Source organism: Schistocerca piceifrons, chromosome 1 (assembly GCF_021461385.2).
Source record: "Schistocerca piceifrons isolate TAMUIC-IGC-003096 chromosome 1, iqSchPice1.1, whole genome shotgun sequence".
Classification (NCBI taxonomy): domain Eukaryota; kingdom Metazoa; phylum Arthropoda; class Insecta; order Orthoptera; family Acrididae; genus Schistocerca; species Schistocerca piceifrons.
The window spans coordinates 1,001,127,683-1,001,143,452 of NC_060138.1; the positions used below are offsets into that span (position 1 = coordinate 1,001,127,683).

The window sequence follows — 15,770 nt, forward strand, 5'->3', positions numbered from 1 at the left end:
GCATCACAGACAGGAGCGCCTGCGATGGTGTACTCAACGACGAACCTGGGTGCACGAATGGCAAAAGTCATTATTTTGGATGAATCCAGGTTCTGTTTACAGCATCGTGATGGTCGCATCCATGTTTGGCGACATCGCAGTGAGCGCACATTGGAAGCGTGTATTCACCATCGCCATACTGGCGTATCACCCGGCGTGATGGTATGGGGTGCCTTTGGTTACACATCTCAGTCACCTCTTGTTCGCATTGATGGCACTTTGAACAGTGGATATTACATTTCAGATGTGTTATGACCCGTGGCTCTACCCTTCATTCGATCCCTGCGAAACCCTACATTTCAGCAGGATAATGCACAACTGCATGTTGCAGGTCCTGTACGGGCCTTTCTGGTTACAGAAAATGTTGGACAGCTGCCCTGGCCAGCACATTCTCCAGATCTCTCACCAATTGAAAATGTCTGGTCAATGGTGGCCGAGCAAATGGCTCTGAGCACTATGGGACTTGGACTTAACATCTGAGGTCATCAGTCCCCTAGTACTTAGAACTACTTAAACCTAACTAACCTAAGGACATCACATACACCTATGCCCGAGGCAGGATTCGAACCTGAGACCATAGCAGTCACGCCTAGAACCACTCGGCCGGCCGCGGTGGCCGAGCAGCTGGCTCGTCACAATACGCCAGTCACTACTCTTGATGTACTGTGGTGTCGTGTTGAAGCTGCATGGGCAGCTGTAACTGTACACACCATCCAAGCTCTGTTTGACTCAATGCCCAGGTGTATCAAGGCCGTTATTACGGCCAGAGATGGTTGTTCTGGGTACTGATTTCTCAGGATCTATGCACCCAAATTGCGTGAAAATGTAATCACATGTCAGTTCTAGTATATTTGTCCAATGAATACCCGTTTATGATCTGCATTTCTTCTTGGTGTAGCAATTTTAATGGCCAGTAGTGTACATGAAGTACATAAAACTAAATTCTAGTTGAGGGTTGTGCATGCAAAATCTACTGAATGAGGATCCTGCCGAGCAGAAGAATGGAGGTTTTGTTCTAAAAGCAGACATAACGCGAAAGGTGAATGACAACCTATAAAAGAGCATTACGTTTGTTTTGGCATCTTTGCTCTAATTTTGCAAAGGCTGCATTTAGCCTCATTCAAATTATGGTTGCATGATCTATGAATCAGTGTGGCAATCATATTTTAAAACTCTTAATGGAGTACACAACAAGGATATTGAATTGGACAAGCACCATAGCATCTTATGCGCAGAGGCAGAATAACCTCCATGATGTGATGTGTTTCGAAATGTTCTTTGTGGATAACAAAGTATAAAAGCTATGGTCATTAAGTTGTTAATTTTTCATATAATCATTCATATTTAGTATTTTGTCCCTCTTCAGCAACTGTTTTTCCATTTGTTGAAATAATCAGTAACCAGTTGCACAAAAGAAATTTATTTCCTTTACTCATTTATAGAAATATAGTTGCTGAAAGTGGATAAAATGCTAATCTTAACGTCAAGCCAGACACAAAGAACCATCTACTTGTACAAGAAAAACAAACTGAAGAATCGTGAGATCTCCAACCACATTAATTTTAATAAGGAAGGAACTGACAATAAGACTTCTGAAGAGGGGCACTAGCTGTCTGAAACCAGCAAAGGAAATAAAATTTCTTTTGTGCAACTGTTTGCTGATTATTTTAAAAATGATTCATATCAATGAAATCTTAGGATGATTGTATTGAAATTCTCCTCAAGTGTGGAAGCCATTTGGAATAGGAGCACATTATAAATCTTCTTGAAATAGACATGGGGTTTCACTGATATGGGGTTTGTGCAAACCCCCACTGTTAGTATTAGTGAGGTCCAGAATAATTTTAAACATGACTGAGTACTACATAGTGTCTACTCAAGAATGCATTTTTCCTCCAGTGAGCTCTACTAACAGGCCTAAGCAGGAGGAAACTCTTAGCTGTTCATTTGTTTTCTCTAAGCATATTTGATGCTGAGCTGTATGCATTTCTGAGGGCCATGGAGCTGATGAAATGTGATCACGGCCTGAATTCCTTTCCTTTTCCAATTTCTGTAGTGCTCTGCAGTTGATACAGTACAGACTGTTCCAGCTCACATGCCCTCCCATGAGCAGACAGTGCACAAAAATTATTTGAAATATGTATGAAACGGCTATTGCTGATATTAAAACATAAATTGGTGACCACTATTTTTGGCTTTGAGTCAACAAGACCACTGACAGTTGTGGTTTATTTATAGCTAATGTCATGGTAGGGAAATTAGATTCCACAACAGCAAGAAAACTTCATTTACTTCTGGGTAAAGAGTTGGAAAAGACAAGTCACAGTACTGTAGTCTGCACTGTCAGGGATTCCCTATGCATCCAATTGTAGTAAACTACCAGTTACTACAACTACCACCCACATTCAGGCCTCCAGTGTTAGAATAGTGCTCACCAACATTCAAGCAGCGTGCCTCAAGGCTACTTGGTCGCTGACTGCTGTCAGCAGGTCTACTGTGCATGTGCAGCACTACACCAGCGACCCATTGTGTGGGTAGTGCTTTTTAAGGGCATGCACAGACCTCTAGTCCCTGTGACCAGGAGAAGATAAGGATAAAAAAATTTTGGTGTTGGTGACAAGACTGTGTTGCCTATATGTTCAAAGTGGGAGCAACACTGCAAGAATTCTGTCCTTGTATAATCTGTTACACCTACCTTGCCCATGGTCGACACCATGTAGCAGAGGAAGTCAGAATAATTTTCCTGGGGTTAACAGTATTATTTCTTCTATTAAGAAAATACTTCTCAAAGCTCCTAGCCCTTTAAAAAAAAATCTCCAAACATTCTTCTCCCACCTGAACCCAGACTTACACTTTTGGGCACATGGCTGTTGGCAGTTTCATAGTTTCCTTTTGAGGGCATTGCTGCAGTGTATATGCAACACAGTGCGACTCTGATTTAGGTGTGTAAGCATCGACATGTAGGAAGAGACTAGTGTGGCATTTGTGTCTTTCTGAAATGCGTATGGTAAATGCCAAAACATGAACTATGGCGACATTATTACCAGATGCTTCCAAACAGTATTACCAAATGCTTCCAAACAAGACTAACATGATGTTATTATTTTCTTGGTTTCCGAAGGACAAACACCGGTAGACATCCATTGGAGAATGAAGGATGTGTATGGGGCAACATGTATGCTGGAAACCATGGTTGTGAAATAGGCCAAGTTCCATGCTGATTGTGATTTGACACAAGATGCCGTTCGATCTGGGAGGCCAGCCTCTTCCGTTATGGACCAATTCTATTGGGAGACACTTGATCATGTGCCGTATAGTCCTGATCATTCCCCATGCGAATATTAAATCTTCATTCCATTAAATAAGGCCATGGATGCACTAAGATTCCTGTTAGATAAGGATATACAGCAGACAGTTGCGGACTTCTTCATGCAGCGTGACACGATGTTTTACCAAACGTGTATCTTCAACCTGGTGTGTTGGTGGGATGAATGCTTCAGTGCTTACAGCGGTTTTGTCTGAGTGGCATACCAATTCTGGACTGTGCGGTCTTCGATTGGAAACTTTTTGATCGCTCCCTTATATTATGCCAAAGACGACCAGAAAGTTAAAGAGGTAGTAGACACATTCGGCTGTAGTGAATCAGTGTTCACTGAAGAAACCATTGATGGTCATTAAGAACAACAAGAATGTTGCATCCTTGACATTTTTAAGAATTTATTTCCAACATCTATCTGTTGCAATACAATGCCTAAAGTCCACATCTTTGCCCCAAAAGATGCTGTAGACATGATCTCTGAGGTGCAGATATCAGGAGAATCATTGGACATAGCATGTCACCAAATTAAGGAATATTCTTCTGAAGCACCCCAAATACGAAGAAAACGTCCTCCATTATTGAAGGGGAGAGGTTTTGAAGGTAGATTGTATTGAGAGCCACAAGCAGTTGTGTTGATGAAATATGCTCCTTGTGTGCTGTAGAGAGATATTTCTCAGTGTGCAAAAGTGTGCCGATAGCCCAATAAAAAAAGTCTCATTTTAAAAATATAGAAATATTTTTAAATTGCACCAAAATGCAATATAAAATTACTTTTAGTTGTCATGCTAGGCCACAGACAGTGGTGATACATACACATATACAGACCTTAAGTTTATGTTTTCATCTTAGCGACAAATGAAAATAATTTTTCAGTAAAAGAATTTTCATTAAAATATTAAAAGAAGTGAAAATAATTGTAGCATGATTAAAATACCTCAATTGTTATTGCATTTTTTATTTTTTTATTTTATTTTTTGGGCCATATAAGAAATAGTGAATTGTTCATTTTCTACAAAGAAGTAGGATAACTGTGTCATAATTATAATAAAATTTTCTATGTCAACATTAATTTTCATTACATTTTTTATTAAAAGATTCCAAAAAGGTTAAAATAGTGTGTTTGAACTTATTCCAAGGAAGTACAGGGCCCTAGTAATAACACGAATAATTTATTTTAGATTAAACAAACTGGAAGTAGTTTGTGTGCAGTTGTACTTATCTTGCTGGATAGATGAGTCGGCGGTGTTCTGTACGTTACAAGTTAGTTAAGCCCAATCCCCTCCCCACTCGACTTTCTTCTGTGCTTCAAAAACTTGTGCCTGGAGTGAAGTTCTTATCCAATTACAGTATGTATACTATCTCATGAAGTCTACACTATTGCTACAACTAAATAAAAGTTTTGAGAGACTGATTAGCCTTTGTTATGTGAAATTTCATATTACTCCAGCTTTGTATGTTGCACTAGTACCAGATCTGGCACTTGTCTCATTTATTTACAAATTTTCTCTTATGTAAATAAATCCATGATTTTGAGTGGGTAAATGCAGACTACCAATCCAAAGATTTTGGGATTCAGTCCTCAGAAGGCCCTAAGATTCTTTTCTATCTATTTATCATTTCATTCACCTCTGACAGTGATTTGTAAATGGAAAAAAATCCAAGTTTTACTGTGATTCAGAGTTCATGAGAACTTTTAAGTTCACACTATAATTATCTGATTTGTTCAGGTTGAAAACTCAGATACAACCATGCGTATAATTAACTGACATTTGGGTTGAGGGCAGCTTCATTTATGAAAACTTACACTAACACAATAGTGGTTCGGACTGATTTACATGTATTAAGTATAATTAGTCTAGTGCTAGTTCATATCAGATGAGGTACTGAAGTGTCCACTCATCATATTTGGGTAAGAAATAATTGGCATAATATAGCAAATAATTTTCTATCCACTGGAGGGAGCAATATTGACTTGTGGGGCGCGCGCACACACACACACTCACACTCACACTCACTAACACACTCCTTCTATTCTCTTCCTTCACCTGCATTTCACTTCCGTACAAGATGGCGCTGCAGAGCCCTGGAAAAGAGTTTCTAACACTTAACTTTATGTTTGATATTTTCTTGCTATTGTCTGCCTGAATTTTGTATCCTCTCTACTTTGGCCATTGTTACTTATTTTGCTGCCCAAATAACAAAATTTGTCCAATGTTTTTAGTCTCTCCTTTCCTAATCAGTTCCCTGTGTCTGATTTAATTAGACTTTACTCCATTACTCTAGTATTGCTGTTGTTGACCATCAGTTTATAACTTTTTTGAGACACTATCCATCCTGTTCAACTGCTCTTCCAATTCCTTTGCCGTCTCTGATAGAATTACAATGTCATAAGTAAACATATAAATTCTAATTTCTTCACCCTGAACTTTTAATTCTCTTTCCAAACTGCTCCGGAGTTTTCTTCACAGCTTGCTGAATGTACAGATTGAATATCAGGGATAAGCTACAACCCTGTCTCAATCCCTTATCTGGTACTGCTTTCTATTTATATCCTTTGACTCATAATTGCAGATTAGTTTCTGTATGAGTGGTAGATAATCTTTTCCTCATTATATTGTATTCGTGCTACCTTCAGGATTTCGAAGAGTATATTCCAGTCAACATTGTCAAAAGATTTTTCTGAATCTACAAATGCTATAAACGTAGCTTTTTTTTTTCAACTTTACTTCTAAGGTAATTCAAAAGGTTAGGAAGACTTAACTGTTCATTTTTATGTGTATTAGCAGCAACCTATGATCGCTTCCTGCTATGCTTTCCTTCCTTCATACCTATCCATCTGTAGTCCCATTTATCGCTCACCTCTTATTGTGTTGTAAGAGGTCTATTTCTGATGTTATGTAATAGTCATCCATGTTTACTGCCTTTTTTTATTCTCACAGGTATGCAACAGGACGCACAACAGGTGTTGTTTTGGATGCAGGAGATGGCGTTACTCATGCAGTACCTATATATGAGGGATTTGCCATGCCTCATAGCATAATGAGGGTAGATATAGCTGGAAGAGATGTAACTAGGTACCTTAGGTATGTCACGCTACTTTATATTATTTCTGTCTCTGGCAACTTGTCTAGTCTCAAAATGTTGATTGATGCATGATTCATTTTGTCCATGAAGAATCGTAATGGGTCATGTTAGTTTCACAGAAATACCTTTTAAGTGATTCATGCACAAGCATGTTTTAGAAATAAATTTGACAATAGAATATAATTACATTTGTCTTTGCTTCATATGTTATAATTACTTATAGTGTAAGATACGAGGATGGTTTGAAAAGTTCTCAGAACGGAATAGAAAAGAAGTACTTACATCACTGAAACTATTTTATTTTTGAATGTAGTCTCCTTGTAGATAAATGAACTTTGTCCTATCTCGAAAATGAGTTTCCTCCGGGCCTGCAAAATAATTGTCAGCTCTGACTATCAGTTCTTCGTTTGAAGTGAATTTTCATCCAACAAGAAAAATTTTCAGTTTTGGGAAGAGGTGGAAGTCTGACGGAGTCATATCAGGTGAATAAGGTGGTTGTGGCAACATTTCATAACTTAGTTCGTGTAATTTTGCCATGGTGATGGCACATGTGTGCGGTTGCGCATTGTCTTGATGGAAGAGGACTTTCTTCCTTGCTAAATCTGGCCTTTTTTCACATGTCTATTGTTGCAATTTGTCCAGGAGTTTAGCATAGTATTCTCCAGTAATTGTTTGCCCAGTAGGGAGATAATCTACAAACAGAATCCCCTTCGCATCCCAGAACACTGATGCCATGACCTTTCCTGCCAAAGGAATTGTCTTTGCTTTCTTTGGTGGCGGAGAATCAGCATGTTTCCACTGCTTTGACTGTTGTTTTGTCTCTGGGGTGTAGTAGTGCACTCAGGTTTCATCTGTGGTCACAAACCAGCACGAAAAATCTTGTTCGTTTCTCCTATAGCAGGCCAAACATTGTTCCGATATGTCCATTCTCGTGCATTTTTGATCCAGCGTCAAGAGTCACGGCACCCATCTTGCAGATAATTTTTTCATTTCTAATTTTCAGTTAAAACGTGATACACCCTTTCAGATGACATCTGGCAAGTGTGAGCAATTTCATGCACTTTCAATCAGCAATCCTCCATGACCATTTTGTGCACTTTTGCAGTGATTTCTGGATTAGTGACACATGTTGGCCAACCACTGCGTGGATCATCATCTAAGCTCTCCTGACCAAATTTAAATTCATTTGTCCACTTGGCAATAGTTGAATATGAAGGAGCAGAGTCCCCCATTGTATTCTGGAAATTGACATGAATGTCCTTTGGTTTCACACCTTTATTTACGAAGAACTTAATCACCGCTCGAATCTCGATTTTTTTTCCAACTTTGCAAATCACTCCGCGGGAACAACAGAGCCATGTCACAGCCACAGCTCTCTTCCAAGAGCACTGACGAGGCACGTGTATACAGGCAACAGTCCAATGAATATCGCGTGAACAACTTGTTGCGCTAACACTGACCTCTCGTGGTGATTCCGAGAACTTTTCAAAACACCCTCGCAGTTTATGTGAGTAAAACATGAAAAAGTGGGTTTTCATCAGAAAGTAAGTTTGATATTTGATGATCTGTTTTTAGACACCTAATTTACTCCCTTTGTCAGCTTGTATCAAATTATGTGACTGCTAGTGAAAGTTATTTACATCTGTGTTTACAATATTTCTGAAGATTCCTTTTACATTCATACTGAGGACACCACATACAAGAGATGTGCTGTAACTATTGCATGATAAAATATCTGTAGAAGTATCACTGTGGACATGCCACCAGCCCAAGGTTTTCTTTCTTCCCCTTTAATAGTGGGAAAGATTAAATTTGTTTATTGCTTTAGTAGTGTACAATATTTATGAGGATTGATTGATTTACGCAGGAAGAGAAAACAACAGTGGTCTTAGTAGACTGTTGGCTGTACTAGAACTGGGTTTATTGTGCTGTTTCTCTCCCTGGAAGTCTAGTAAATCCAGCCAGTACCTTTAAAGAGTAGTAAGAGGCATATTATTACTTCTTTAGTGGATATAAGTTCTTTTAGAATTACTGACCTTAGTATCCTGTCTTTCTGCTTCCCAGCTCTTCACATCAAAAGATTAAATATGGTGTGGTTTCATCCCCCTCACCACATAGTCTGCACTTAGGGACTCTATTGTCTACACCCAGTGTGTGTGGGGGTTTCTTAAACTTCCCACAGCCACTCATCAGTCCTATCATGAGTTTAATCTGTCTTCTATTCTAACCCAAGTTTACAGAACTTCCCCTGAAACATGGCTTTGACAACATTACCTCGCCGTGTTTCTGTTTTTGGATCTTCGTTCAATATTCTGTTTGGTGCATCCTAATCCAGCTAAGTAGTGTCGTTCTTACCATTACCTTAAGGATGGACACTTGCGAAGTTGCAATAATTTGGTGAGAGGAAGGGGGGGGGGGGGTTGAACCTTACAAAGTTCGAAGTTTTCAAGGCATAAATTTGGTACAGTTGTTAAGGAATGTTATATGGATAGACACATACATTTTCATGCTTATTGAATTATACATTTGAAATTATAAACAATTAAATTTTTTCCGGCAAGATGGGTACAAGTATTCATTTTTTGAAAAATCTGTCTGAACAAATTTAATGTAGTTTTGGATAAAGTTTGATATACAATTATTACAGAGATCTGTAGAATGGAATATTACATCATCTTTTGCAAGTTAAGGGAAACCTGAATCAAAGATCTGGCAGTGTTTGTATTAGGCCTTGTGTGAACTAGTGCGAGCCATATGCATTTTCCTCTTCATCCTCAAGCAGTCTTTTCTTTGTTGTCGTGTTATGCTAACCAGAATTCTAAATTGAGTAACATCTGCATCAATTCCCCTGTTATTGGTTTCCTTCAGTATCTACAGCGTGAAAGCTCCTGGATCGAATGTTAGCCTCCTGAGAGGCTGTAGTGTGCAAAGATTAGCACTGTTAAAAATTAAACAAGCATCAAATGCTACAACTTCTTCAGCAGTTTTGTAAACAAATGTTGTCTTGGAGGTTGGCTTTCCTGTCGTCAGAGAGTTGTAACTTTCATTGGTATTTCGAGTTCTGGATCTGCTAAACACCGAAATATTCCTCACGTTATGACTGCATAAAACTGGAAGGAAACACAGCAGGAATAAATAATATGAGAATACACAGAACAACAAAAGGGCTTGGACCCAAGCGCTTAGGGGGTGGAACTGGTATTTAATACAGTGAAGCCCTATTTTATGTTTTCGTATAGTCCAAATGTAAAAAAACACAAAACTGAAGAAAATGCAGAATCGAGGAAAATATTGAAACTCCCAAAATACGAACAAAAATATATGCAATTGACATAAATGATTAAAAATTGTAATCCTCTCCAATGCATTGTATAAAATCTGTGTAAGTGGAGGAAATTAAATGTATTGTACAATAATTTGTAGTAATGAAATTCATCAGTTCTTTAAAAAATCACAGATGTGTAACAGCATGTAAAAACTCATCAAAAAATTGAAAATGGTATCTGGGTACAAGGTAATTGGACTGTTTTCCGACATGCTATGATCATAAATTATAAGATAAAACATGCTTTTTTGGGAAACCCTTCCTTTGTGCTCATCCAGAAAAAAGCAAAAAGTGGCGAACAAGGTGAATGGTATAAGAATGTAATGTGGGGGTGTTTTCCTTCTGTAACTAGTGGCAGTGCAGCATATTCTGGTGACATAAGCGTATTGACCTCTAGTGTATTGCTTGTAAACTTTACCTTATTCATGTGCTGAGCAGTCAAAGTGGAGCATTTTGCAAGATTGCCAAAGCGTTTTTTGCACTTGGAGCATGTCACTTGCTGTATTGTAAACAAGCAAGTTTCATGAAAGCACTTGTATATACAAACATTTTCCTTCACATGTGGTGCCTATTTATACCAATGAATATGAAATAAAGCTAAGCCTGCTGTGATTTCTGTGTTACTAAGTACCAGCAATCCATTAAATTTATAACGATCTGTCTGCCATCACAATGTATTGAATAGCATTGTGGACTGCAACAAAGACAAACAAGCCATCGCTCAACATATTCATTGAATACGTTTTATTAAGTGTGATGCTGCAAATAGCAAATGGAGTAGCCTACGTTGGCTGCAGTCGGTAGAAGCATGATACGTTCTGGATTCTGTCGACAGGCTTACAGCAGAACTACTGTAAGTAAAGTTAATTCACGGTAGTGGAGGGCGTACAAGATTTAACTGTATAAATTAAACCTAAATGGAAGCCACAATCACTAACATGGCTACACAGACATATGACGACAAATTTAGCACAGCTGTTGTGAAATTGCACAGCATCATAGTAGCATTCCTGTCTCCACTTTCAGCTGTGCAACACGCTACCAAACTTTCGCCTCTGTGGGCGAAGTCACCAGCCACACAATTGGCAGGCAAGAAAGGACAGAAGGCATACTCCCATGAAGACTTCCTATGTCCCTTCAGCCAACAAACATCTGTGTCTTCTTCTGCTAACCGGAAAGGTTCAAAGAAGTCAAACAAAGGCAAACGGGCTTCTCCTTCGTTGACTCAAAGATCCTCTTCGACGGTGTCGTTATGTGATACCCTCACCCACCCAACCTCTGTTCCGCGAGTGCACACCACCTACCATTTTTCTGCCCTGGACTCTGCAGGCCAACAGCTGATGAATTCCGATGCTCCTGTAATCCTCATGGAGCAGGATCCTCCTGCCTCTGTGCCCTGTAGCAGCAAGTCTTTGAAGACTAGCCTCCAAGGTGACACCCCTTCATTTTTTCCTTGTCGTGATTCTCCTCCAATGGAACGATCACAGCCTTTGATCCAACCAAGAGAATTTACGGCTCATCCTAGAATCACAGCGTCCACTTGTTCTCTGCCTCAGGAAACAAGATTGCATCCTCACGACCACATTGAGCTCTTGCAGTTCTTCCCAGTCTGTTTTAACCTTCCTCCTGAGGTCAGCATTCCATCTCATGGGGGATTCATGCTGCTCATATGGGATGACGTTCATAGCCAACCCAGCCCCCTGACTACCCGCCTTCAAGCTGTTGCAATTTGCCTTTTCCTTCCTCACTTGACCATTTCCCTTTGTACCGTTTACATCCCTCTGTCATTCAGTGTCACCAGGGCAGACTTCCTCCAAGTTATTGAGCAGCTACCTCACCCCTTTCTACCACTTGGTGACTTTAATGCACACCATCCCCTTTGGGGTTCTCCCAGAACACGTCCAAGAGGTGCCCTCTTGGCTGACTTTTTCAATCAACTTAACCTCTTCTGCTTTAACACAGGAGCACCCATGTTCCTTTCAGACTCCTCACACACCTATTCCCATTTGGACCTATCCTGCACTGCTCAGCTTTCTCATCGTTTTGATTGTACAGTTATCTCTGACACATACTTTTCCTGTGTGCTGACTCCTACCCCGCCTATGTGCACACCAAAACGACAGCTTACTCAGGCTGACTGGAGGTTTTATTCCTCACTGGCGACCTTCGACAAACAACAGTTCTCCAGTTGTGATGACCAGGTGGAATACCTTACAAACGTTCTGCAGAAAACCATTCATGACATGAGTCAAAAAAGGGACGAGATGGTCAACTGCAGAATGGCGTGCTCGAAATCCACATTGTGCTATGGTTAGTAATGTTCCATTCTTCGCACTTCCTCTATACCACACTGTGTCCCAGTCCCTTGGTGGACTGAGGCGTGCCACAATGCAATTTGTTTGTGGAGACTTGCAGTTTTTAACCATCTCTTACAGTGGCAAACTGCATTCATTATAAACAGATGTGTGCACAATGTCATCGCTTTCTTCAGGCTAGCAAAAAAAAGCTAGCTGGATTTCACTCACTAGTTCTTCCAGCAGTACCGTTCCCTCTTCCTTCTTCCAACAGTGCCATTCCCTCTTCCGTCATGTGGGTCAACATCTCACAGCCCTCTGGGACCAAGATCCATTCCCTAATTTCCTGCCTGACAGTAGCAGATGATGTCATTGTGGAACCTATTGCTATCTCCTGCGGAGATTTCAAGCTCCTCCGTATCACCCTGCCTTCCTCCATCGGAAACGAGTGGAGGCAGCTCAGGCGATACCCTTCTCTTCTCAGAATCATGAGTGCTACAATGCCCTCTTTACTGTGAAGGAGCTGGATCATGCTTTCACTTCCCCCAATCCTCTGCCCCAGGGCCAGACGTTGTTCACATTGAGATGTTGCAGCATCTTTCTCTTGCAGGCAAGCACTTTCTGCTTAATACGTACAACCGCATCTGGGCAGAGGGTACATTTCCCAATTGCTGGAATGAAGCCACTGTCATACACATACCTAAGTGTGATAAGGACAAACACCTTCCTTTTAGCTACTGCCCCATTTCTCTCACCAGCTTTGTTTGCGAGGTGATGGAACGTATGATTTATGCCCGGCTGGTATGGTGGCTCAAGTCTTGCAGTTTACTAACTATTGCTCAATATGGATTTCGAGCACGCCATTCTGCAGTTGACCATCTCGTCACTTTTTTCACCCGTGTCATGAATGGTTTTCTCCAGAAATCCCAGCTGTGGCTGTGTTTTTCAATTTGGAGAAAGTTTATTACACCTGCTGGAGGACTGGTACCCTCCGTAGTCTGTATGCATGGTTCTTCTGTGGCCACCTGCTCCGTTTCCTTGAGAAATTTTTAAAAGACCGAGTTTTCAAGGTACATTTGAGTTCTGCCTTGTCAGACACCTTTACCCAGGAAAACCGTGTGCCTCAGAGTTCTGTCGTGGTCATCGTCCTCTTCACTATCACCATTAACCCTATAATGGCCTGTCTCCCACCGGCCATCTCTGGCTCCCTTTTCCGTTGATGATTTTGCCGTCTGTTGCAGTTCTCCACATACTTGTCTCATTGAGCAGCATCTTAAGCGATGTCTCAATTGTCTTTACTCATGGAGCATCAACAATGGCTTTTGTTTTTCCACTGACAAAACCGTTTGTATGAATTTCTGACAGCGCCATTGGTTTGAGCCTGTTGCTCTTCCGTTCATTGAAACAACAAAATTCCTGGGGCTCGTGTTTGATAGAAACTTTATAGGTCCTCCCACATGTCTTACCTGGCAACATGCTGTGTGTGGTCCCTCAGTGTCCTCAATGGTACTTCACGGGCAGCAGATCGTGCTGCCCTCCTCTGTTTGTACCAATCCCTTGTCCGTTCGAAACTAGACTATGGGCGTTTCATGTATGCATCTGCACGTCCATCCCTCTTACGCTGTATCAATACTGTCCACCGTTGTGGCATACATTTGGTCAGTGGCTCCTTTTACACTAGCCCAGTCAAGAGCCTGTATGCAGAAGCTGCCGAACTACTGCTGTCCTACCGCCATAACTTCCTTCTAAGCAGATATGCGTGCCATTTGTCTGCCATGCATGGCCACCCTTTCTATGCTTCCTCATTCGATGACTCCTTTGATTGCCAGTATGGGATGCGTCCCTCTTCTCTGTTACCTCCTGGAGTTTGCTTTCGGCTCTTGCTCCAGCAGCTTAATGTCACGCTGTCTGCAACTTTCCCTCCACTACCTCGGCTTTGTGCAGTGGCCATGTTTACCTAGGCCCTCATTTGCTTCCTAAGGACACTTCTCCAGCCACGCTCTATTACCTTCAGTTTCACGACCTTCGCATGGAACTTCGCAATAGTACCTTTGTGTACACTGATGGCTCTTGGACTGACCGTGATTTAGGGTATGCCTTCATCATTGGCGCTGATGGTTTTCGGTATCAGCTTCCAGAACATTCCTCAATATTTACAGCAGAGCTCTTTGCCCTGTATCAGGCCATGCAGTACATCTGGCAACACAGGATTTTCAATTGTGTCATCTGCTCAGACATTCTCAGCGCCCTCCAAAGCCTCTGTGTGCTGGACACCATCTATCTATTAGTGCAATGGGGCCAGGAAAGCTGTAACTTGCTCGCTCTTGATGGAGCCACTGTGATGTATATGTGGGTTCGTAGTCACACTTGTCTGACAGGAAACGAGGCTGCTGACGCTGCTGCCACGGTTGCAGTCCTTGTACCTCAGCCTGCCAGTCCTTACATTCCCTTTGAACATCTCTGTGTTTGCCGTCTGTCAGCAGGTGGTGTCACTTTGGCATCACCACTGGTACTCCCTTCACAGGAACAAGCTCTAGGTCATTAAGCCTCTCCCAGCGGCTTCAGCCCTCTCATTTTGACTAGGTTTGTATTGGGCACTGTCTTTTTACTTTTTAGCCATCGCCATTTGTTAACTGGTGATACCCCACCACTTTGTCCACATTATGCCCAACTTGCGACTGTCCACGATTTTCTGACAGAATGGCTTTTTTTTTTTTTTAACTGCTTACGTTCCCATTTGTGTTTGCCGTCTGAGTTATTGGCCCTTTAAGCGAACGACTCCTGGGCTGTCGACAGTGTTTTACCTTTTATCCATTGTAGCAATATGGCAAAGGCCATTTAATTTTTAGTTCTGGCATTTTTTACAGACCTTTCTGCACATCCCTGTTTTTAACTGTCTTCTCTTTTGTTGATTGGGATTGATGTGTAGTCATTTCTGGCTCCTCAGTCTTCTGGTTCTAGAGTTTTGACGTGGGCATGTGTGACCCTAGTTGTTTTTGCGCCCTAAAACAAAATGAAATGAAACAAAACAAAACAGTCACTAAATTTGCTTTACACAAGACACATCAGTCATACTTTGGAACAAGCCACCAAGTAAGCTTGCTGTTTATCACTCTATATGCTAGAAGCCACTGCATTACCGTGAGGTCACCATGCTATACAGCTATTGGCTGCAGGGGGAAAACAAACATCCAAGATGTCGTAATCCAGCAGTTTTCATTGTATTTTACAGCAGTTTTCAGTTTATTTCATCATATAGGCTATAAATATTTGCTATATTCGAGGTGAACATAAAATGAAAGAATCCTCAAAACTGCAAAGTTTTGTAGTACAGTTTGTGGCAGTAGTGTGTTGATAAATGGCTCAGTTACCTTGTACATAGTTACCAAAAGTAATAGTCTGATAGTATTTTCAGTTTCGTATCTTACTATGGCAAAAGCCACGTTTTTTCGTAATAGTCTTCTATATGACGTAAAATTTTGAAATTTCTTTGTTGCTTGGTTATGGATTTGGTCATGTCAGTTGACGTTATGAATGAGTGTTTGTAAAATTGCTACCTAGGAGGAGAAGAATGAAATTCTAGCACCTACTTAGATATAGTTTCTGTGCCTGTTTATACTGTATAATCCATTACTTTAGGAATTTCGAATGTTTCATAGGCTGAGGTCTGTAAACTTATTACATAGTGAGCTAAACAAAGTGGGTTTGA

General features: G+C 40.8%; 1 protein-coding gene across 1 annotated transcript in view; it reads left to right on the forward strand.

The window, feature by feature from the left end:
- The window catches only part of LOC124791724 (actin-related protein 1), a 79,774-nt gene that overhangs the window by 26,175 nt on the left and 37,829 nt on the right, over positions 1 to 15,770 (forward strand). The window contains exon 5 of the mRNA XM_047257886.1: positions 6,298 to 6,441. Within this exon, the coding sequence (XP_047113842.1) occupies positions 6,298 to 6,441 (144 nt within the window). The remainder of the gene's footprint in view (positions 1 to 6,297; positions 6,442 to 15,770) is intronic.